Here is a 26256-nt window from a genome sequence, read left to right on the forward strand (position 1 = left end):
TTTACAAAGCTGGGCATTCCACACCTTACTGCCTCCCTAACCTTAATCCTTTAATGTAACAGCCAACCCTCGTGATCTGTTAGGGAAACTCAAAAAACCAGAAGTGCTGATCTCCACTGTTTATAGAAAAGTCAACGTGTATATCTTTCAGCTGCTATTGTTCTGGGTTTACCAATGCTTTTTACATGCTGTTGTCACAGGTAACCTTTGCCTAAGCCCCCCCCCCCCCCCCCCAGATTTGCTCTTAATGAAATCCCAGCATAAGCTTTTGTTTTACATTGTGTAGGAAATAGTTGGAGCTTCTGCCAGGCTCTTGATTCTGTCTGTGCCTAGGTTTCTTTCTACTTCTTTCCTGGGGAAGGAAGTGGGTGGACATCTTACCTAAGAGAGACAAACCATTTTGTCAACTATCACGTCCTGTTCCAGTGACAACTGTAAAATTATTTCTCTTTTCGGACCATTCTCTTTAAACCCTCGAGGTGGTTGTGCATGAAAATGCCAGCAGTTTTTGAAATACTCAGACCAGCCTGTCTGGCACAAACAGCCATGCCATGTTCAAAGTCACTTAAATCCTCTTTCTTCCCCATTCTGATGCTTGGTTTGAACTTCAGCAAATCGTCTTCACCACCTCTAGATGCTTAAATGCATTGAGTTTCTGCCATGTGATTGGCTGATTAGCAATTTGTGTTACCAAGCGATTGAACAGGTGTCCCTAATAAAGTGGCCGGTGAGTGTAGTTAGATACAAGAAGTAAAGAGATGAGCAATGTGTACAAGGTGACCATGCGTGGCTCATCCTATAGGTGGAAGCTATGCTATATTAGTGACTGGAGCATATTTATGGTATATGGGTTTATACGCTTCTTGATGGAGGTAAACTTATAGTAGGCATTTGAAGGGTTGGAAAGCGTCCTGAGATGGGGAGAAGTGCTTAAGAAGTCTTGAAGGTGAGAGTGTAAAGGGCCAAAGTTGTATTTAGGGTGATATGCATGCTACATGGCTAAAGGTTTGTGGACAGCTGGCCATCATACTTGTATGAGGCAGTTGAAAAACTTAATTCCATAACATGGGCATTAATATGAAGAAACCCAATCTCCTCCATTAATAAAAAATATGTTTAGGCGTTATCGAAACCCACCGAGAAAGATTGGTCATCTCTAAAGGTCCAAGCTGTGTGGCTTTTATATTAAGTAACCCAGACAAATCTCAATTATGAAACATGTTATTATTGCACAAAACCCACATTCACAATTTTTAATAGAAACAAAACCCTTCACCTTTCACCCATTAAAAATGATGTAATGATGGTGTAAACTGCAGGGTTTTGTTTCTTCTATTGTTTTGAATGTGGGTTTTGTGCAGTTATAAATGTGTTTCATATTGGATAGACCAATCTTTCTCAGTGAGTTTCTATAACCCCTGAACATATTTTTACTATTTTCTTTTTTTTGGTCATACGTTCCGCACCAGTACAATTTTTAGTGAGACAGTGGGGTTGATTTACTAAAACTGTGTAAAATCTGGTGCAGCTCTGCATAGAATCCAATCCGCCAGGTTTTTTTTTTTTGTTAACATATGCATTTTTTTAGTGCATTTTCAGTTTTGCAGAAACGCACTACAGTCAGTGTTTAAAACATGATTTCCAATGGGTCACGTTTACACCTGTGTATTTTATTAAAAGTACCAGGGACTTTTTTTCTGGTTTTTGGTTCCATAGACTTCAATGGATCAAAAACGTGTATTAAAAAACGCAAAATGCGCCCGGAATATGCAAACTGCAACCTGCATAGGTGAACCAGGCCTTAAGCCTAATTGAACGAGCTGACGTTAAAAGCGGATTGGCTACCATGCACAGCTGCACCAGATTTTGCACCCTCCAATTTTAGTAAATCAACCCCAAAACATTTTTAATTTTTGGAGTTCATTTATGGTAACCCAATCTCCACTTCTACCCACTTTTTGGCTACAGCAGCCCCTACTATTCTAGAAATGCTTTCCACCAGATTTTAAAGTGGAGTTTCTGCTGATGCCAAAAGAACATTTGTGAGGTCAGGTACTGATGATGGTTGAAAAAACCTGACTGATCTAGTTCACTCCAAAATTGTTCAGTAGGGTTGAGGTCAGGCTTCTGTGCAGGTCACCGAAGTTCCTCCACCCCAAACCATTCAGAAACGATGTCTTTATGGAGCTGAAATTTGTTTGAAATCCTTATCTTCATAACAGGTTCACTTAAAAAAAAAAAAAAAAAAAAATGTCTTTTACTCGTGTTAGCTTCTAGAGTTCAGAAAATGAGGGAGGCAAAGTTCCTAAATGGATGCGACAGATTGAGGTGACGGATTGTCTTGTTCATTGTGGTCATTTAAGCGTTAAGAGGTTTAATGTAAGCACTCGTGCTCCTGGTAAATCTCCTTTCACGTAGTAGGCTGACTGCACCAGTCCTGTTGCAGGAAATGGGCATTCATTTTGTTTATAAGAACATAAAACACCTTTAAATAACTCTGGTTGCTGCATAGTGCATGTCCTTGAATAATTACAAATTCCCCCCCCCCCCCCCCCTTATTCCCTACCAGGAAAACAACTTGAAAAATCCTTTAAAGGGAACCTGACATGATAGCAGTTTCCTTTCAAAGCCTAGTGTGGCATACAGTGGCAACTGCTGCCCCTGCCTTACTTCCTTTAAAAGCTACCTCACAGGTAGACCTAATTTTCAGCAGAGGTAGTGAGTCGGTCAATTGTAGGTTAATATAAGCATGTTTGGGACAAACAAAGATCTATAGTGGGGAGAATAATTATTTGATCCCCTGCAGATTTTGTTGGTTTGCCAACTTACAAAGCAATGGGTCTATAATTTTTATCATAGATGTATTTTAAATGATAGAGACAGACTATCAATCAAAAATCCAGAAAAAACACATGATACAAATTAGGGATCAACGGATTATCGGCAAAGCCGCTATATCGAGAGCCAATCTGCACTTTTCCCCGATATATCAGAATCTGCCCCTGAGGTTACCGATATTGCCGATATTTCGGAAAGTGCATGTACCGGGATGATGCCTGCAGCTAGAGGCATCACCCCGGTACCGGCGTCCATAGCCGACGGTCGGCTGTGTTGTAATTACATCCAATGCGGCTGGGAAATTGCTCGGCTGTCATTAAAAGGAGCGGGAGGCTCTGATCGGGTCTCCATGTAAAAACCTGGAAGTGATATCATGACATCACTTCCGGGTACTCGGCGCCAGATTCAAAAAAATGACAGCATTCAAAACAGCCAAACTTGGCGTTTTGAATGCTTTAAGTGCAGAGGAGGGGTTTGGGGTCTTTTAGACCCCCAGATCCCTCCACAACAGTACCTGTCAAGTGCTAAAAATAAAAAATAAAAATTTTTGTTAAATGTACGAAAATATCGGCCAATATCAGCCAATACCGATATTCAATGACAAAAATATCGGCAACGAAAAACCGATATCGGTCGATCACTAATACAAATGTTCTAAACTGAGTTCCAGTTCAGCGAGTAAAATTAATTATTTCACCTTCAAGGAAAACATGACTTAGTACTTGGTGGAGAAACCCTTGTTGGCAAGCAGAGAGGTAAGAGGTTTCTTGTAGTTGGTTACCAGCTTTACACACATTTCAGGAGGGATTGTGGTCCACTCTTCTTTACAGATCTTCTCATAATCCTTAAGGTTGCTTGGCTGTCACTTGGCAACTTGAAGTTTCTGCTCTTTCCATAAATTGTCTATTAGCTTAAGGTCTAAAGACTGGCTAGGCCACTCCCATGACCTTAATGTGCTTCTTCTTGAGCCACTCATTTGTTGCCTTGGTGGTATGTTTTGGGTCATTGTCGTGCTGGAAAACCCATTTACGACCCATCTTCAGTGTTCTGGCTGAGGGAAGAAGGTTCTCATCCAAGATCTTACTTGGCCCCTCAATGCAGCAAAGTTGGTCTGTACCTTTAGCAGAGAAACCGCCCCAATTCATAATGTTTCCACCTCCATGCTTTCCTGTAGAGCTGGTGTTCTTAGGGCCATAGTTAGCATTTTTCTTCCTCCAAACACGGTGAGTCAAGTTAATGCCAAAGAGCTTAATTTTTGTCTCCTCTGACCACAGCACCATCTCCCAATCCTTCTCTGAATCCTTTAGATGTATATTGGCAAACTTCAGATGGTCCTGTACAAATGCCTTCTTGAGGAGGGGGACCTTGCGGGCACTGCAGGATTTCAATCCATGGCAGCTTATTGTGTTACTGTGTTTGCTGACTGTGGTCCCAACTGCCTTGAGATCATTCATAAGGTCCTCCCTTGTAGTACTGTGCTGATCCCTCACTTTTCTCATGATCATCCTTACCCATGAGGCGAAATCGTGCTTGGTGCTCCAGACCGAGGGCGATTTAATGGTTATTTTGTATTTCTTCCATTTGGAAAAAATCGATTCAACGTCAACCGAGCTTCTTGCTGATGGTCTTGTAGCCCATTGCAGCCTTGTTCAGGTTTACAATATTTTCCCTGATGTCCTTTGACAGTCCTTTGTTCTTGCCAATGATGGTGAGGTTTGAATTAAAGAGATATTCTGTGGACAGGTGTCTTTTTTATGCACCTAACCAGTTGTGGTTAGTAACACCTTTAAATTGACAGGTGTCAGGTGAACATCCCAGTATAGAAAAGGTTAACAGTTTATTGGTATTGATAACCGGAAAATAAAGTACATAAAATGCTTACATTCCCCTGGGCTGGAGTGGACAAGGGCACCTGGCAGCAAGCAACACGAGTGCGAGGAGGTCAGTATCCCAGAACCAGTGAGCGATGTGTGCACAAAGCCGGAAACCAGATGACTTGATAGAGCGCATGGCGTGAAACATGTAGTCATGGCAACCATATGGCTTGTGTCCCACCCTGGTTCCTGGGGTTTTCCCACAAGTGGCGCCTGTCCGGCTGATGTCACCGCCTTGGAACTACAGCGGAGTCCTTTCATCTTTGCGCCGGCTGGTTTCCGGCTTTGTGCACACACCATTCAGCGGTTCTGGGAGACTGACCTCCTCGCACTCGTGTTGCTTGCTGCCTGGTGCCCTTGTCCACTCCAGGCGAGGGGGATGTAAGCATTTTATGTACTTTATTTTCCGGTTATCAATACCAATAAACTGTTAACCCTTTCTATACTGGATGTTCACCTGACTCCTTTATCCATTGCATCCCGGTGTGGTTCATGCGCTGCCTTCCTCATGTACTTTTGTCCGTATCAGCACCCTTCCTATGCTCATTGGCTAGCAGCAGAACAACCTCTGGGGAGCCTCACAGGCTTACTTCTATCGCTCCACCCTAAAGGCACCCCAGGAGCGCCTGGTTTGTGAGTATTGATCGAATATGTGTACCACATGAGCACAATACTGTAACCAGTCTGCGGGGGCTAGAATTATTGTTGGTTGCTAGGGGATTAAATACTTATTTTAGTTCACTGAACTACAACTCCATTTATAAAATTTGTATCATGTGTTTTTTCTGGATTTATGGTTGATATTCTTTGTTGGAAAAAAAAAAAAAGGAAAAGATATTCTGTCCCTATCATTTAAAATGCACCTATGATAAAAATTCTAGACCCTTCATTTCTTTGTAAGTGGGCAAACGTAAAAAATCAGCAGGAAGCTTCCAAAGTTGTACTTGTAGCTCCTGGCCTTAAATTTCGGAAAGCTTGGTGAACTTCCTTTTTGGAATAGTACTGTAGATCCCACTGCAGCCTGAAGGTGCCACTTTTTTTTTTTTTTTTGCAGGCTTATAGCTAACTTTGTCCATAAAGCTAATGGCCTAAATTTAAAACATTGTTAGAAATCTCTGACTTGTTTGGTTTCTGATCATCACTGGGGACTGCAGCTATCTGACAGCCAGGATTGAGAGCCAACAGCCACACAATGTTAGCGGCCAGCTCTCAGAGGTAGGATGTATATCAACATATCCCTGGCATTGGGCATTGTGCCGGGAAAGGTTAAACCTGAATAACAGCTATTGTTTGTTTTTGTGTAGTTATAGTGGTCTAGGTAAGTATACATAGTACATGCCTGGCCGATTCCTGTAGAAGCGGAGAATCACTTTATTAGTTGCCGTAACTTTAGTGATCATTGTGGTTTTCCAGGTCCTGTGTCGAGCAACTGCCCTAGTGCATAGTAACCATGCAGCAGGCTTGAAGTAATGGTCTCCACCTCATCCAAATGCATTGGGTTCATTGAAAAAAAAAATGCAAGACGTTCTCTGAATGGTGCCTGTGCCGATCAAATTACTCCATCTGTGGTTACTGTGCAGCAGGGCAGGTGCTTAACAGCGGTGGCTATTTTAGTGATTTCCCTAAATCTGCCAGGTATGTGCTATGTATTCTTAATTGATCCATGGAAAAAAATGTATACCTGGAGTACAGTTTGTGGGTCGAATGTGGTTAATCTTTTATCTAATAATTGGAAAAATGAATTTGTTGTGTAGCGGGATTCTCTGTTATAATATAGTCTTATAATATGTAAGTGAAGAAGTGATGAGATTAATTTGGTTGGTTGGCGTGGACACTATGTAACCCACACTGGCCAATTTTTACTAACGGTTTGCCAAAATCTTATTGGTTGATGTGGTTTACAGTGTTAATTTCTCCTTTTAAACATTCTGAGAAGGTGATTAAACTATCAGCCCGTTTTTAATAACCATGTGTTTTACATCAATAAAGCTGCCAAAATGAGTGTGTGCTGTAAATTGTCTCCAGCACTGCTCCTATTTCTTTTTGCTGGAGGCTGCCATTTTGTTGAAGCCCAGAGCAGTCACCTCCTTATTGGAAACTCTCCTCCTCTCCTTGGTCTCAGAACCTATGTCACTTTCTGTAATTTAAAATGTGTGCATTTCCAGCCTTGATTGTGTATGTCTTGGCTCAAATAAAAAGGAAGGCTGACAGAGGCCTTGTAGTGCTGAATTTAATAGGAGGAGCATGTGCAGAGCAGGGTGAGACAGAGCATTACTGGATTTTAATTAGTATAGGCAACTATTTTTAATGTTTTACATGGCTGTACCTGCAAAAAGGGCCAGTCTAAATTGAACTATTAGGTTCCACTTTATTGCAGAGATATAGGTTAGACATGTTTGTTGACCATAAAATTCCCTTTACTGTTCTAATATAAAATGTGCTTTTTCCCTAAAACGTCTTTCAGGACAGCACCTTAGAGAGATGGCTCCTCCCTCTCCTCATCAGGAAACACCCCATCCACCAGATTTTAAAAGGAGGCTTCTCCCACCATTCATCAGTTTTTGTGTTTCCTCCGGCCGAGGAACACCTCTGTGGGGAGCTGGGCTCTTAAGGTGCTATCCTGAGAGACCGGGCTTCCTACGTCCACCTACCCTTTTTTGGAGACGATTGCTTCTCCCATTCACGCGACCGACTGCAGTGCATGGGCTCCTTCTTCCTCTTCAGTGCTCTAGGCTGAGTCAGGACCCCGCAGAGCACAGCCCTGGGAAGGCATCTTGGAGGAGCGGAACGATTTTTCTTAGGCCTCCGCCGCCTTTTTTTTTCAAATTTGCCGCCATTTCTCCGGATCGAGTGACGCTCGTCCGGACCGGAAGTGAGGTTCCGGAAAGGGCAGCGTTCTGCAGGGGGCGTATGGCGTCATTTCCGCCGGACGCAGAGGAAGAAGGGAGGAGCAAGCTGGTGCCTTATTCCGGATCCGGTCCAGTGCAGGTGCGCTTTGGTCTCCGGAACCGGTACCGAAGCCACGGGTGATACCGCTGCCAAGCGATGGAAGCTTCTTCAGCGAGTGGGACAGGCACAGGCACCAGTAAGGCCCAGGTAAGGGGTATCTTTATATGGCCTATCTTACTGTGGGGTCTCTCTCCATCCCTTTTATCTTTCCCCCCGGTGGCTGGGGGCCTGTCAGGGCACATGGGACTTCCCTTAAAAATGTCTTTCTGTGCACCTTGGTGACCCTGAGAATCAGGCTGACTCTTAAGAAGCATGTGTATGTTTTCCCATTCATGTCTTCCAGGCTAAAAGCTCGGAAATTGTTTCCAAGAGAAAGTGTCCTTCATGCAAAGCAAAGTTGTCGGAAAGCTGGAAAAAGACACTTTGCCAGGGATGTATTGATGCACTAGTAAAGGAAGAAGCATCTACAGTTTGTGGCGATCTAGTCGCATCTGTGAGGAAGGAATTGGATGCTACCATCCAATCTTTTCGGTCATCCCTACAGGATCCTGCCCTGAGTCAGCCATCAGCCTCACTGTCCTCTCAGGGTTCACAGTTGGTTCCTTCGGTGGGGACAGAAGGGGTTCCTTCCACCCAAGGAGATAATTCCCCCTCACATTCCAAAGAGGATTCAGAGGAAGAAGAGGAGGGAGGGGCACAAAGTAGGCCCACTAAATACAAACTATCCTTAGAGCAAGTGGATGGTCTCCTGAGGGCAGTTTACATCACCCTGGGTCTAGAGGAGGAAAAGAAGGAACTGTCCCTACATGACAAAATGTATGCAGGCTTGGAAGAGCCTAAGGGCCGTATCTTCCCAGTGCATCAGACCATCTCAGATGCAATAAAACATGAGTGGGCTGATCCGGAAAAGAAAACCTTCTTCCCTAAAGCCTTTAAAAGGCGATTTCCTTTTGATGAGGACCCAGGAGCTCCCTGGAATAAGATGCCAAAGATTGATGCAGCCTTCTCCCAGGTTTCTAGGTCAACAGACCTAGCATTTGAAGACATGGGAGTCCTGAGGGATCCCATGGATAAGAAGATGGACCAGCAACTTAAGAGATCCTGGCAATCCATCATGGGGAGTCTGAAGCCTGCCATGGCAGTAACCTGTGTGTCCAGGAATCTGGAATACTGGCTTAGCCAGCTAAAAGCACACATCACAGCAGACTCACCTAAACAGGAAATTTTGGATTCCTTTTCCACGCTCTCCACGGCCATAGCCTTCATTGCTGACGCTTCAGCAGAGTCAGTAAAGATGACAGCAAGATCTGCAGCTTTATCCAACTCAGCCAGAAGGGCTCTTTGGTTAAAGACATGGCCTGGAGATACAGCTTCTAAAAATAAGCTGTGTGGACTTCCTTTTCAAGGGGATCTACTATTCGGACCTGGGCTAGACTCTGTTCTAGATAGAACAGCAGACAAAAAGAAGTCTTTTCCTGTGAAGAAGAAACAGGCAGCAAAGAAGCTTTTTCGACCTCAAAAAGCTCAGCAAAATAGCAGACCCCAGGAGAAGAGAAGAAACTGGTCGACACAAAAACCCAAAGGGAAAGGAGGTGTTCTCTTCCATCCTCCTGTGTCAACCAACAAAACACAATGACAAGACATTGCCGGTGGGAGGAAGATTGAGGGAATTCCTCCCCTATTGGGCAGCCATAACAGAAAATCAATACATTCTGAATATGCTGTCCCAAGGCTACAACATAGAGTTTTCAGAGACGCCACCCGGAAGGTTCTTTGTCACAAACCTCCCAAGAGATGCAGAAAAAGCCCTGGCTATGATGGACCTGTTAAAGGACCTGAGGCGACAGGGAGTTGTCTGTCCAGTTCCAGTGGAGGAACAACATCAGGGATTCTATTCCCACATATTTTTGATAAAGAAACCATCGGGGGATTTTCGTCTTATACTGAATCTGAAACCTTTAAACAGGTCAGTTCTGTACAAAAAGTTTCGAATGGACTCAATTCTTATAGTCAGAACCCTGTTAACAAAGGGATGCTTCATGGCATCAATCGACTTAAGGGATGCTTACCTGCATATCCCTATTGCCCCTCACTCACAGAGATTCCTAAGGTTGGCAGTAAATCTGGGAAAGGAAATGCTCCATATCCAATTCAAAGCACTCCCTTTCGGGCTATCATCCTCCCCTCGTATTTTTACAAAGGTAATGGCAGAGTGTCTAGCTCCCCTCCGCCTTCAGGGAATCTCTGTGGTGCCTTACCTGGACGACCTGCTTTTCTTTGCCCCGTCAAAGGAAAAACTTCAAGAGGACCTACACAAGGCAAGAGGTCATCTAGAAGCTCTGGGATGGATAGTGAACATCAAAAAATCGAATCTCACACCGGCTCAGCGGGTTCAGTTCCTAGGGTTTCAGTTATGCTCTGTGGAACAAAGAATCTTCCTACCAGAAGACAAACAGGTCAAAATACAGAATTTGGTAGCAAGGCTACAAACAAATCAGTGGTGGTCGATCAGAGAGATCATGTCAGTCCTTGGAAACCTGACTGCATCAATTCCAGCTGTCCAATGGGCAAGGCTGCATTTTCGGCCACTCCAATATTTCCTCCTCAGAATCTGGGATCACAATCCAGAGACTTTGGACTTAAAGGTAAAAATCCCCACCAAGGTCAAGAGGTCCCTTTGGTGGTGGAGAAATCGGATAACCTTGTCTCAGGGTTTGGCCTGGTCCTTCCCGGCAGACCAGAGGTTAACAACGGATGCCAGCAGGTGGGGGTGGGGAGCCCACTGGAACCAAAACCTGGCACAGGGGGTTTGGTCTCAGACCGAGACAAGAAAATCCTCAAATTGGAAGGAATTAAAGGCAGTCGGCCTAGCCCTAACTGCCTTCTCTCAAAATCTTCAGGGGACTCATGTTCAAGTCCTTTCAGACAACGCCACTACAGTGGCATATCTAAACAAGCAAGGGGGCACAAGAAGCAAAACCCTACAGCTTTTGGCAACGGAAATTCTGCAATGGGCGGAAAGGCAATTACTTTCCTTGTCAGCAATCCACCTAAAAGGTACACTAAACAGTGTGGCGGATTATTTAAGCAGGCAGAAGATCCGAGAAGCAGAATGGAGCTTGAACCCAGAAGTCTTTATGTTGATAACCAAGACTTGGGGAAAGCCAGAGGTGGATCAGTTTGCAACCAAAGAAAACGCAAAACTTCCACTTTACTTCTCACTCCACAGAAACGACAACTCTCTGGGAGTAGATTCCCTGGCACATCCCTGGAGGTTCAGGTTGGGGTATGCCTTTCCCCCCTTCCAGCTCATTCCATTGGTGTTGAGAAAAATCCAAATGGAAAGAGCCTCAGTGATCCTGATCACTCCTTATTGGCCCAAAAGGGTTTGGTTTTCGACTGTCCTTCAACTATCAGTCAAACCTGCTTTTCAGCTCCCTCCTCGTCAAGACCTACTGTTTCAAGGTCCAGTTTATCATCCAGAAGTGGAAAAGCTAAAGCTCACCGCCTGGTATCTGAGGAGCAACTGCTGAAAAGGAAAGGATTTTCAGACGCATTAATTGCTACTCTACTTTCCAGTAGGAAAAAAGTCACAAGGAATATATATGCAAAAGTTTGGAAGACATATAATACCTGGTGTGAATCGAAAGATCAAAAATTGGACAGTATTACTTCAATTTTGGAGTTCCTACAGGAGGGCGCAGGAAAAGGTTTGGCAGTAAGTACCCTCAAGGTACAAGTTACAGCCCTGGGGGTATTCTTGGAAAGGCCCATTTCTTCAGAATCTTTAATCATCAGATTCTTCAGGGCCCTTACCCGCTCCAGACCAGTGCCTATCAGAAGCTTCCCCAAATGGGATTTGTCGGTGGTCCTTCAGGCTTTCACAAAGGAACCTTTTGAACCACTAGAAACGGTTACACTAAAAAACCTTACCCTCAAGACAGTCTTCTTGGTGGCAATAACATCAGCAAGAAGAATCAGTGAATTACATGCTTTATCAGCTATCGAACCTTTCTTGTCCATATATCCAGATAGGATAATTCTCAAGACGGATCCAGGGTTTCTCCCAAAAGTAGCTTCAACGAGAAACCGCTCACAAGAAATTGTGTTACCTACCTTCTGCCCTAATCCATCAGGAGATAAGGAAAAAAGCTTTCACTGCCTAGATGTAAGAAGGGTCCTTATACATTACTTGGAGGTTACTAAAGAGTTTAGATCATCAAACTCTCTTTTTGTTCTTTTCTCTGGCAACAAAAAAGGTCGCCAGGCATCAAAAGGATCAATAGCCAGATGGCTCAGATCCGCTATTTCAGAGGCTTACTCCCAAATGAAATTGTCTCCCCCACAGGGGATCAGAGCTCACTCTACTAGAGCGTTAGCCACTACATGGGCAGAGAAAGCTGGTGCCACTCCAGATCAGATCTGCAAAGCGGCTACGTGGTCAAGCTACTTTACATTTGCAAGACACTATAGGTTGGACCTTTTGGCAGCTGAAGATCAGGCTTTTGGCAGAAAGGTCCTGCAAGCTGTGGTCCCTCCCTAAATTGAGTAAGTCTCGATAATCCTCTCTAAGGTGCTGTCCTGAAAGACGTTTTAGGGAAAATTCAAGTTAGACTTACCGGTAACTTGTTTTCCAATAGTCTTTCAGGACAGCAGGAGGATCCCGCCCTATTGTATAAAATGTATTGCTGTGATTAACCATATCTGTTTATGTGTTCCAGCATGGGCCGGAGGTACTCTTCTACAAACTGATGAATGGTGGGAGAAGCCTCCTTTTAAAATCTGGTGGATGGGGTGTTTCCTGATGAGGAGAGGGAGGAGCCATCTCTCTAAGGTGCTGTCCTGAAAGACTATTGGAAAACAAGTTACCGGTAAGTCTAACTTGAATTTTTGTCATCATTTTGGACTCCTTCAAAGCTCATGACTTATATCATATTAATATGATGGTTTCCAGCAGGTAGAAGTTGAGGTCTATCGAAAAGATTCAAAGAAGCTTCCAGGCCTTGGAGACCCTGACATCGACTGGGAGGAGAGTGTCTACCTAAACCTTATCTTACAGAAGGTCAGTGGCTGTTCTGGTGTGACCACTGGTGGCATCATTCGGGCTCGTTCATGTGTTTTGCAAGGTTTACATTATTTTTTTTATGAAATCGCTTAAGCTATTTCAATGCAAAGCTTTTTGGGAAGGAGGAATTCCTTCTTTGTCAATATTGGTTGTTTATGGCAGGCCTGTAATTTTTAATTTCTAACCCAATGAGTTTTAACATCTTCTAATTTTAGCGTTAAAAGAGATTTGTGGTATTTAAAATAAATAAATAATCCTATTTGCCTAGGTGGATGCAGAATAGGTCTAAAGTTGCATGTGTCCCTTGCCACCTCTAAGATTGAGAACTTAGCGATCTTCTGTGAAGCGGTGTCTGACAGTCACTGGCTTTCTCCTCTACCCCTCCAGGGCTCACTATTTATTTCAGTAGTTCAATTCAAAAAGTGAAATTCGTATATTCTTTAGATTCATTACACACCAAGTGATATATATATATAAGGTGCGTATCAACCAGGTTAATAAACACAAGCAGCGCTAACAATTAAAATCACAATCATAAAATAAATTATAATCAACTCTGCATTAGTGTGAGCTATCGTCGTTCAATAGTGTGCAAAGTATTAGAGTCCATATAGGTGCCAGAGTCCATCACCAACTATACTTCCAGTGGGGTCATGAAAAAAGGGACAACACACACCAAGATAAATGCAGTTGCCTGGAATATGCCTCCACCTCACCACGTGCCAATCCCAAAGGTAATGCTCTTACCAAAAATCAGTGTACATAAAGCATGTAATCAGATGGTATGTCTCCAATGAATTGTCACCAGACTCTATCCTTGGTCACTCTGCTTCTCAGCCGAAATGTCCTCAAACCATGCAGGCGTGTAAGGGAGCAAGAAAGATGCACATGGGGCAGTAACGTTTGATAATAAATGCACCTTTAATGTTAAAACCCTCTCCCATTACACTCACAATGGTACAAACATCAACAGCATAACAGTAACATCGGCATCACAGTTACCGTTCAGCCGCTTGTCGGTCTCCCGCTCGCTGTGTGGCATCCCGGAAGATACCGCTCCTCGAGGTTAGACAGCGTCCTGTTGCCTGGGTGACCGCGCAAGTCACCGCCCTGACGTACGTTTCGTCAGAAGACTTAAATGGAGGGCGTGCTTGTGCGGTCACGTCACTCCCTTTTATCTAGTCTCTCCACTCGGCATTAACCGCTTCAGCACCGCTGCAGTTGTCGCGGTCAGCCATTAGCGGAGAGACCAATACATAGTGAACCTCCTAACCATAAGAGTTCCTATTTACAATGCCAGTACTATGGATTTGGTGATCCCTTGCAGTATTACTATCTCGTGCAAGGGACCTATCATCAGTATTGCTACCGACTCGTGTGAATCTTACACAATCCGGTACTGGCATCGTTCCATGTATATTGATATGAAATCGGTGGCTAGTTTCTCTTATTAATATCAATCTAAAGTAATAGCATTTAATACTAATCCTTTGGTCACACTGTACTGCCCTACTATACATATGTGAACAAACCAATGTATCATAATTGCTAACATATTAATATGCTGCCGATTTCACATCCTTCTATTTATCCTGAAACATGAATTTTACCCTGCATATGTTCCAACATATTGGTAGAAGAGAACAATATCGTACAGGGATCATACATATGCAAATAAATGAGTAATGGTATGAGATTGCATATAAAGTATACATAAAAACCAACCATACAATGTACAATAAAAAGTATATATACACGCCCATCCTTACGATGAGAATGTATTCAATTTATCACCTTTGATAATTTTTGCTATGTGTTCGGATACGCGTTTCGACACACATAGCAAAAATTATCAAAGGTGATAAAGACCACAGTGTGCCCCTCCACTTTAAATTAAAGCATAATCAAGATCCTTCAGGCCTGAAGTTTTGGGGCATAGACAGGATCCATCCTAATTGGAGAGGATCGAATATGGTGAGGGAACTGTCACGCAGAGAAACATACTGGATATACCTGACAGATATCCTCCATCCCAGGGGCCTGAATGTAGATCTTGACGTAAACTGTTTCATCAGTGATTACTGATGACGGTTTATGTTGAGTGATTCATAGGCTGATGAGTGCTCACATATTCACTTAGAACCATCTGATCATTATTAATGTGAGCGCCTTGCATTGCATTGCGTTGTCACTAATTTGATAAGATGAGTATTATCAGAGTTACCTCCATATGTTTTGGGGCGATCCTGGGTGCTGTGCATCACAGGATGGGAGGTTACCGTATTTTCCGGCGTATAAGACGACTGGGCGTATAAGACGACCCCCCTAATTTTCATCTACTGGTAATACTTATACTTAGGTTACCTTGGAATTATTATACTCGGCGTATAAGACGACCCCTCATTTTTGGGGGATTTTTTTGAGGTTCAAAAGTAGTCTTATACGCCAGAAAATACAGTATATATTAGATAGTATCTGGATTTTTAATTCAATTTTAATTTGATTTTATTTAATTCTTATTTATGCATTTAATACATTCTCATCGTAAGGATGGGCGTGTATATATACTTTTTATTGTACATTGTATGGTTGGTTTTTATGTATATTTTATATGCAGTCTCATACCATTACTCATTTATTTGCATATGTATGATCCCTGTACGATATTGTTCTCTTCTACCAATATGTTGGAACATATGCAGGGTAAAATTCATGTTTCAGGATAAATATAAGGATGTGAAATCGGCAGCATATTAATATTTTAGCAATTATGATACATTGGTTTGTTCACATATGTATAGTAGGGCAGTACAGTGTGACCAAAGGATTAGTATTAAATGCTATTACTTTAGATTGATATTAATAAGAGAAACTAGCCACCGATTTCATATCAATATACATGGAACGATGCCAGTACCGGATTGTGTAAGATTCACACGAGTCGGTAGCAATACTGATGATAGGTCCCTTGCACGAGATAGTAATACTGCAAGGGATCACCAAATCCGTAGTACTGGCATTGTAAATAGGAACTCTTATGGTTAGGAGGTTCACTATGTATTGGTCTCTCCGCTAATGGCTGACAGCGACAACTGCAGCGGTGCTGAAGCGGTTAATGCCGAGTGGAGAGACTAGATAAAAGGGAGTGACGTGACCGCACAAGCACGCCCTCCATTGAAGTCTTCTGACGAAACGTACATCAGGGCGGTGACTTGCGCGGTCACCCAGGCAACAGGACGCTGTCTAACCTCGAGGAGCGGTATCTTCCGGGACGCCACACAGCGAGCGGGAGACCGACAAGCGGCTGGACGGTAACTGTGATGCCGATGTATCTGTTATGCTGTTGATGTTTGTACCATTGTGAGTGTAATGGGAGAGGGTTTTAACATTAAAGGTGCATTTATTATCAAACGTTACTGCCCTATGTGCATCTTTCTTGCTCCCTTACACGCCTGCATGGTTTGAGGACATTTTGGCTGAGAAGCAGAGTGACCAAGGATAGAGTCTGGTGACAATTCATTGGAGACATACCATCTGATTACATGCTTTATGTACACTGATTTTTGGTAAGAGCATTACCTTTGGGATTGGCACGTGGTGAGGTGGAGGCATATTCCAGGCAACTGCATTTATCTTGGTGTGTGTTGTCCCTTTTTCCATGACCCCACTGGAAGTATAGTTGGTGATGGACTCTGGCACCTATATGGACTCTAATACTTTGCACACTATTGAACGACGATAGCTCACACTAATGCAGAGTTGATTATAATTTATTTTATGATTGTGATTTTAATTGTTAGCGCTGCTTGTGTTTATTAACCTGGTTGATACGGACCTTATATATATTTTATCACTACGAGGCCGCAGCTTTTATACTATAATTTTAAGGTTTTATATCTTATGGTCTATGCGTACATGAGATATTGCCAAAGCGCTGGGTGATTGAGTTTGAGTTTTTCTTGCACTCAGTCCTTTTTTACACCAAGTGATATACAGTGCATGTAAAAAGTATTCATACCCCTTTTAAATGTTCTACATCTTGTAATTTTACAGCCAAAAACGTAAATGTGTTTTATTGGGATGTGTTTTATTGGGATTTTATGTGATGGACTAACACAAAGTGGCACATAATTGTGAAGAAGGAAAACGATAAATGTTCAAAATGATTTACAAATATCTGGAAAGATTGGCCTGCATTTGTATTCATCCCCCTTTATTCTGATATCCTGAACTATAAAATCTAGTGCAGTGATGGCGAACCTTTTTGAGCCCGAGTGCCCAAACTGCAGCGGAAAACCAACTTTTTTATTTCAAAGTGCCACAGTCACAGAAAACCAAAGGGTTTAATCTGGATTCTTAGCACATGGCCAGGATGAAGGTACCCACACAGGAGGCCACACAGAAAGGAGGTTAAGGGAAGGCTCAGTTTCCACCCCCCAAAATAAACAAACATGTAGTGACCTTTCTGTACGGCCATCCTGGCCATGTGCTAAGGATCCAGATTAACCCCTTTGGTTTTCTGTGACTGACCATGCACCACATTTTTTTTCACATTTGAGCCTTGTGTGGTCTGTGATTAGAGACTTGGTCAAAAAAGCTGGAGGCTCCTTGGCACACACAGGAGGCCAGACAAAGGGGAAGGAGTAGGTGGTACAGATTTGCATGGCTTCGGTCACCAGGGAGTGAGGGGAGCACCTTGACCCGTTCTTTTCATTGTGGTATTAATTATTTTGCATTCAATTTTTTACTGTGCATAGATAGAACATTGGATCAGATTCCCTCCACCTTACACATCTACTGCAGTCATTAATTATACAATTTTTGGGCAGTGCATTTACCTCCACAATCCCATCAAGCAGCATTACCCCTCCGGAGGGACCAGGGACACATTACACATAACGATTACACATTAAGCTCACCTGGCATCAGTGTCTGCTTGTGTCTTCCAACCGCTCAGCAGCTCTTTCTCGCCGAACTTCACTCCTGGCCTCAGAGCTGCGCGGGAGCCGCCTCTTCTTCATGCCCGCCCCGGACACGTCACCCCCTGCCCCCACGCCCACCCCGGACACGTCCCTCCCTGCCCTAGACTTGTGGGAGATGTAGTTAGATGGGGAGTGCAGCTTGTATGGATGGATGCCTGGTCGGTCAGTCTTCCTCCTGGCGTGCCGGTAGAGAGAGCTCTGCGTGCCAGCTGTGGCACGCGTGCCATGGGTTCGCCATCACTGATCTAGTGGAACCAATTTCCTTTACAGCTGTTCTGTGAATCCTTCAGAGGTTTGTTAGTAAACCTTAGTGAACAAACAGCATCATCAATGTCAAGGAGCACACCAGACAGGTCAGGGATAAAGTTGTGGAAGTTTAAAGCAGTGTTAGGCTAAAAAAAAAAACATTCCAAGCTTTGAACATCTCACGGAGCACTGTTCAAACCATCATCCGAAAATGGAAAGCGTATGGCGCAACTGCAAACCTACAAAGCCATGGCCGTCCACTTAAACTGACAGGCAGGGCAAGGCGAGCATTAATCGGAGAAGCAGCCAAGAGGGCCATGGTAACTCGGGGGGGGGGGGGGTGCTGCAGAGATCCACAGCAGTTTGCGAAGTGCCATGTGGGGGACACAGCAAACATGTAGAAGGCGGCCCTCTGGTCAGATGAGACCAAAATTTAACTTTTTGGCCTAAAAGAAAAACACTGTGTGGTGGAAAACTAACACTGCACATCACCCTGAACACGCCATCCCTGCTATGAAACATGGTGGTGGAAACATCATGTTGTGGGGATGCTTTTCTTCAGCAGGGACAGGAAAGCTGGTCAGAGTTGATAGGAAGATGGATGGAGCCAAATACAGGGCAATCTTAAAAGAAAATGCATTCAAGTCTGCGAAAGACTTGAGACTGGGGCGGAGGTTCACCTTCCAGCAGGACAACGACCCTAAACATACACCCAGAGCTACAATGGAATGGTTTAGATCAAAACATACTCATGTGTTAGAATGGCCCAGTCAAAGTCCAGACCTAAATCCAATTGAGAATCTGTGGCAAGACTTGAAAATTGATGTTCACAGATACTCTTCATTCAGTCTGACAGAGCTTTAGCTATTTTGCTAAGAAGGAGTAAAAATGTAACTCTCTAGATGTGCAGAGACATGCAGCTGTAATTGCAGCGAAAGTGGTTCTACAATGTATTGAATTGGGGGGGCTGAACACAAATGCACACCACACTTTTCAGACCTATATTTGTACAAATTGTTGAAAACCATTTATCCTTCCACTTCACTGTTATGTGCCACTGTGTTGGTGTATCACTTAATATCCCAATAAAATACATTTACGTTTTTGGTTGTAACATGACAAAATGTGGAAAATTTCAAGGGGTATGAATACTTTTCAAGGCACTATATTTCAAGCATTTCTTTCTTTAATTTTGATTTATAGAGTATAGCTAGTGAAAACCCACAATTCAGTATCTCAGAAAATTAGAATGTTGTGAAAAAATTCAATATTTTAGACTCAGTCTCGCACTCTAATCAGCTAATTCAAAACACCTGTAAAGGTTTCCTGAGCCTTTAAATGGTTTCTCAGTCTCTTTCAGTAGGTTACACAATAATGGGGAAGACTGCTGACTTGACAGTTATCCAGAAGACAGTCATTGACACCTTCCACAAGGAGGGAAAGTCACAAAAGGTCATTGCTAAAGAAGCTGGCTGTTTAGAGTGCTATATCCAAGGATATTAATGGAAAGATGAGTGGAAGGAAAAAGTCTGGTCGAAAACGGTGCACAAGCAACTGGGATAATTTGGGGGGGATTAACCAGGAGTGCCCTACAGCTGGTGTCAGTGCTTTAAGAGCCACCACACACATCCTTATCCAGGACATGGGCTACAACTGTCGCATTTCTTGTATCAAGCCATCTCTGAACCAGAAACAACGTCAGAAGCGTCTTACCGGGGCTAAGGAGAAAAAGGACTGGACTGTTGCTCAGTGTTCCAAAGTCCTCTTTTTGGATAAAGGTAAATTTTGCATTTCATTTGGAAATTAAGGTCCCAGAGTCTGGAGGAAGAGCGGGGAGACACAGAATCCAAGTTGTATGAGGTCCAGTGTGGTGTATCCACAGTCAGTGATGATTTGGGGAGCCATGGCCTCTGCTGGTGTTGGTCCACAGTGTTTTATCAAGTCCAAAGTCAGCACAGCCCTCTACCAGGAAATAATAGAGCTTCCCTCTGCTGACCAGCTTTATGGAGATGCTGATTTCATTTTCCAGCAGGACTTGGCACCTGCCCACACTGATAAACGTACCAATACCTAGTTTAAAGTCCACCCTAAAAGTAAAAACCCCTGCATCTATAGCCTTCCATGATCTAACACTAACCTATCTAGACCTGTAAAGAAGAAATCGGTATACATACCTTTATTGAAGCCGTTCTGATCTAGTCTCCAGCTGTGGAAGCTCTGCAGAGGACCCAGCCAACAACAGCTGTTAAATGGAGAGTGACATCACTCATAGACTTACTATGGGGCTTCTGTTGTCTGATGTGTCCTCTGAACCTGCCTCCACAGTGAAGCCGCAGCTGGCAGCTCAGCGTGGGATCGGGTTGGATCAGCTTAAAAAAAGGTATGTATACTGATTTATTTTTTACAGAGCTAGATAGGTTAGTGTTAGATCATGGATGTCTGTAGATGCAGGGATTTTTTTTTGTTAGGGCTGCCTTCTACTTTAATGGTCATGGTATCGCTGTACTTGATTGGCCAGCAAACTCGCCTGTCCTAAACCCCATAGAGAATCTGTGGGGTATTGTCAAAAGGAGGATGAGAGACACCAGACCCAACAATGCAGAGCTGAACGCTGCTATCAAAGCAACCTGGGCTTCCATAACACCTCAGCGGTGCCACATGCTGATCGCCTCCATGCCACGCCGCATTGATGCAGTACTTCATGCAAAGGAGTCCCAAGTATTAAGTGCATACTATACTATACTGTAAATTAACATTTTCAGTAGACCAGCAGTAGACCAACATTTCTTTTTTTATTTTTTATTGGTCTTATGTACGGTATCTCTTTCTGAGATACTTAATTTTGGGTTTTCACAAGCTGTAAGCCATAATCCTCAAAATGAAAAGAAAAATGCTTGAAATATATCACTCTGTGTGTAAAGAATCTATATAAAATTAGTTTCACTTTTTAAATTGAATTACTGAAATAAATACATTTTCTCTTACGTCCTCTGACAGTCGCCGCCAACTCATACAGTCTTCACTTATGGGTATTGATCTTATCCACAGGAGTAAGCTAGGCAGAAGATTTTGTTAGAAATTCTTGCTTGCCTGTCACTGCTTTCTCCTCATATCAGCATGTTTCTTGTCAGCACATGGAACTGATTGTCTGTCTTTGTGCTGCTTTTTCCTCCCACACTCCATTCCTGCTGTACAGGGACTGCACAGACTGATAGTCCTTACACTGCTTGTATATTTCCGAAATATATTTGATTATGTATATACTGGAGAGTTGCATTCATTTGTTTTATATCTGCCTACAGCTCAACTTTAAGCATTTTGGGTGTGCTAAAAGTGAGTGTGTGTGTGTGAGTGTGGGGCAGATGGGATACTAAGTTCTATATTCTGCCCCACTACACCCCTCCAATGTGAACTAATTATTCCTTGCTTTTTAAAGCTGACCTCATGGCATATATTGGTTAAAAGAAAAACCCGGTCAACAGTACTAAATTTCTAAATGAAACACTTTATTTCAGGGGTGCTCAACCTTTTTAAAGAGCAAGGGCAACCTGAGTGATTTGTTAACAATGAACTATGGGGGTTTACCACCCCCCCAAACTGCCAAACCTTTACTGTCCTTATCCACCTATTAGGCTGCTTTCATAGTGATTCATGGGTGAAACGCAGTGCACTGTGGCAGTTTTAATTTTGGCAGCAAATTTCAATTTAGTTTTAGTCTTAGTCTTAGGACTAAAATGGCATTTTAGTTTTAGTCCCATTTTAGTCTTCTTTTTAGTTTTAGTTGTATTTAGTCAACTAAAACATCCTACATTTTAGTCATCTATAATCGAATGGGTGTAGTTCAATTGTAATTTGTAATGCATTATTTAAGCATTTCTCTACAATTTCCAAACTCATTATATACTACTGCTGGTCCTGGAGTGAAAAATCTAATATGTTATTATTTATGGTTTTAAGCTTTGAGCATGTACCAGTGTTAATTTTGGCAGCAAATTTCGATTTAGTTTTAGTTAGTCTTTTGACTAAAATGCCATTTTAGTTTGTCGTATTTTAGTCATCTGAATGGTTTTAGTTTTAGTCGTATTTTAGTCGACTAAAATTGTGTTAATTTAGTTAACGAAAATGTTTTAGTCTACAAAATTAACACTGCAGTGCGGCTTTCCTGTGGGTTAGCTGCGCTTTGCCATGGACTTCTGTTACATCTTGTAAATGTGTCCTGCACTTTCTGAAAGAACAGAGAGCCTGTAGGATATAATCGAAGTCTATGGCTCAGTGCAGCTAACCCACAGGAAAACTGGAGGTGCCCTGTGCTGCACCTTGGATCAGTGTGAAAGCACACTTTTTTTATACGTGCTAATATGCCCATTGCAAAAATGCAATGTTTGTGATGGTTAATACACTGACCTTTTTCCTCTTCTGCTGGCATCGCTCTCCAGGCTGCTACAAAGGTCCCAGGCGAAGTGATATTGGTATCACTCTGCATGGGTCAGGAGACGGCACTACAGAGAAAGCATCAGCACCTGCCACTTTGGGGCCGTCTGCTTCCTCCACTGCCAACTCCATGCACTTTGATGCTCTGGGATGGTGGGTTGGCAACCCGTTGATAGAGATCTGGGCTTGCTGACCCCCCCCATTCCCAAAGTATGGGCATGCGCCTTCCTGGCTTGGGGCTTCCCACATCAGAAGGCTCTGCGGGCCATGGGTTGAGCAGCCCTACTTTTTTTTTTTTTTTTTTTAATAAAACAAAAATGAACAAGTTTTATATAATTACAAGACCTGCAACGTTATTAGGAATTTGTCATTTTGGGGAGTGTTGTATCATTTTAAGTATTTCCCCCCCCCCCCCCGAAAGTTTTTTTTTATCCTGTGGTCCTGAGACAAGTGTCATTTCACTCAAGGTCCAGTCTAAAGTCCAACTCTGCGCAACCATAAAAACTATCCTGTGCCCTCACTGCAAGGGTTACTTGCTCTTTGTCCAGGGGAGTGGAGAAACTGTTTTGCTTACCTGGTCTGCCCCACCCCCCCCACCCGAGCAGATGGCACTTCCCATGCTGCAGCGGTAGACTGTGCCTATGGTGTCATCATGTTTAGCTATGGACTCTGCTTTGGTCTTGAAGATGTCAGGACCCTAGATGTTCCTGGAGTATGGGGGAGAAGAAGCTGCGGGGAGGGGCGAAGGTGTTTTACAGCTAATCCCTATACAGTAAAACCTTGGATTGCGAGCATAATTTGTTCTGGAAACATGCTTGTAATCCAAAGCACTCTTATATCAAAGCGAATTTCCCCATAAGAAATAATGGAAACTCAGATGATTGGTTCCACAAATCCTTCAGTTTATAGTCTATATACAAAGATTATAGCAATGTGATAGGTTGTGTAACCATAAAATGTCCATCCACAATATGCAGCCTTCCCAAGGGGATTAGAAGCGAAATCTAGCAGAGCTACAGAATATAAGAGAGATGAGAGGAGCCTCTAAGTGTAGCAATATGGTTACATTTAATGAAGGTTCAACATTTAGCAACTCACATGGTTGATGATTAAAATACGCACATCTAAGTATGCAGGCATCCGGGGTAAAGCTGTCCACATAGACCATCTTCTGAACCACCGCCTCTCACCACTGTCAGTCTGCAATCGTGACCGGGAAGAATAGCCTGCAGTAGAGTGATCTGAAAGTGAGGCTTTGAATCACTCGTGGAGTGCAGCGGGGAAGGGATGATGAAGATACCCCGGATGCCTGCATACTTAGGGGTGCCTCTTTTTTAATCAACCATGTGAGTTGCTAAATATTGAACCTTCATTAAATGTAACCATATTGCTACACTTTAGAGGCGCCTCTCTTCATTTTTATACATGACGCTACTTGTATTTCAAGACATCGCTTGTATATCAAGTCAAAATTTATTTAAAAAATGTGCTTGTCTTGCAAAGCGCTCTCAAACCAAGTTACTCTCAAACCAAGGTTTTACTGTATTTATAACAAGTGAAGAGGCAAGGAAGTAGCTTTTGGAGGAACATAACGCAAGCATCTGGGCTGCTACTATAAGCCTGTTAGATTTTTGCTGAAATTTGATTGGCTGTTGACACAACAACAGTTTTGTTTCTTCTAGTCTCCCTTTAAACAAAAAATAAATTCAGTGTCTGTCTGTAAAAGTTTCAGTTCTGCCTTTTCGCCAGATGTCTCCTGTATTACAGAAGTGAGACTCGCTTGGGTGAGATCCGAATGTGGCTGAAAGCTCTTTTAAATAGATTTTGGTCTAATTTTTGGCTTTTGTTGCAGAATAATAACGTAACTATTTTATTTATATTGAGTACAGTACCCAATCTGACAGAAACTGTGTAACATGTAAATTCAAAGTGAACGTAAAAATGGAAAGACATGGCACTTACCGCAATCCTACCTATTCGCTGCTATATGCCCAAAAGGGCCAGTAAGACACTACAAATATCTGTTGGCAGTACCAGGGGTCACGGTGTACCAGCCACCCACTGTTTCCCTATACTCTTTATACATTATATCTAAACTCCAGGCTTTCCTTCAGTTTTGCACAATTGTTTATGCTCCCCTCCTGTACTGAAAATGCTTATTCTGATTTCGCTGCACGCTGCAAGCTTCTGACAATGTGCACTGAAAGCTGAAGCAAGTAGGAGCAGTCCCTGGCCTGCTCCCTTTTTTTTTTTTTTTTTTTTGACCCAAGAGAGTGACATGAAGGAGTTATGACAAAGGAGTTATGACATCTTGGCATATTCTAAGTGGGGGCAGTACAAATGAGCTGAATAACTGAGTACACAGAAATTTAAGCCATATAAAGACAAACGCCATGTCAAGAGGCATAGAGATTAGTGGTCACTCATATCTGTAAAACAAGCCATCCCCGGCTGCTTAGGTCCATTTTCCATAAACTGAAAGGGTGAAGGGGAAAAAAGGAAAGGGTAGGGAAGGGTTATATTAGAGGGTGGAACCAGGAGGGTTATGTGACCAAAAGGTAAGAATGGATGCAAAAAACAAGGCAGGGAGAGGAAAGGGTGGTAGGGGGTTAACTGAACTATTAGAATACTGGGAGGGGGAAGAGCCACTTGAGGTCACCAGAAGGGGGGGGGGGGGGGTAGGTACAAAAGTAAATAGTTTGGGGGGTCCTGTAGGTCATAGCCTGTCATTGGATTCCAGTTCTTTCAATCATGGTGGCTCAGCATCTTATGTGGGTGTTACTTAGGTCTGTCTACATGCAAATGTAGCATTCCTAGAAACTACCCCCTATATTTGCATAACTCCTACGAAGAGCAAGCCCATTGCTTCTATTAGGACTGAGACAGGGTGCTGAGATGTTTGCAGTAAACAATGAACAGAGCCCGGCCGGCCTCTCACAAGCCATGACCTTTTTGCACTGCATAGAGAAGCACAAAGACCCAGTGATGATATAAGTGGATCTAAAATAAGGATGGTAATGAAAACTAAGGCTTTGTTTATGGTTGAATATGTTTGTCATAAGTTTTACACAAACCATATTGTGACAGAAGACCCATATTGAAATTAAACCGTATAAACAGACCTAGAACAGATGACCCTTGAAAACGTCAGCTGCGTGTTGATGAAACGCGTCGGGATGTTTGATCGCATTACGCCACTTCCGGCCCCCGGGTGGAACGCGGAAGTGCGTTCACCATGGTACTTGGCACATTCGTTTGTTTCTACATGCTCCGCTACAAGAAGCTGTTTGTAAGTTTTACTCTTTATTAAACATTCCCTGCTTGAATTTACTTCACTATGGAGCCTTTTTCTTTCATCCTACATGATTGATTGGAGCTACCTTGGAGAGTTTATATTTATGGTGGTCCATTGATTATTTGACTGGCCGACCCTTGAGGAATAACAATCTGATCCTTGGTATATATGTATGATCCTAAGGCTTCTTTGACCCCTTATGATTTAGGGGTCCACCCCATCTGGTAAGCAGCCTGTATCACTGGGTGATCCTGACATTGGTGGAGGCTATACTATCAGAAGAAGCACACATATAGGATTTCTCCAGCCTGTAATATTCATTTTGGACTGTTTGCTGTAGTGCTGCTGGGACTGAATTTACATTAATTTTGGCACTGCATATGTATTGATTTATGTTTGTAGTTCACTTTCAACACTTGTTCATTATTTAATTGGGTTTATAACCCATTTATTTATTATTAATATTTTTGTCACCGCACAGTTGTTTGTTATCGCCATTTATATTTTTGGTTTGAGCGCAACTATTTTATTTTATTATATAATTTTTCATATACTACGTTTTCACATTCACGTTGG

At 42.9% G+C, this 26256-nt stretch overlaps 1 protein-coding gene across 3 annotated transcripts in view; it reads left to right on the top strand.

The window, feature by feature from the left end:
* The window catches only part of KIAA0930, a 113472-nt gene that overhangs the window by 58550 nt on the left and 28666 nt on the right, over positions 1–26256 (top strand). For 2 of the 3 annotated variants that reach the window (XM_082256651.1, XM_082256653.1), the window contains exon 3: positions 12616–12723. In XM_082256651.1, coding sequence (XP_082112777.1) covers positions 12616–12723 — 108 coding nt within the window. The remainder of the gene's footprint in view (positions 1–12615; positions 12724–26256) is intronic. The other variant, XM_082256652.1, reaches the window with a different exon arrangement.

Source organism: Pelophylax lessonae (genome assembly GCF_965119305.1).
Source record: "Pelophylax lessonae genome assembly, chromosome: 4".
Taxonomy (NCBI): Eukaryota; Metazoa; Chordata; class Amphibia; order Anura; family Ranidae; genus Pelophylax; species Pelophylax lessonae.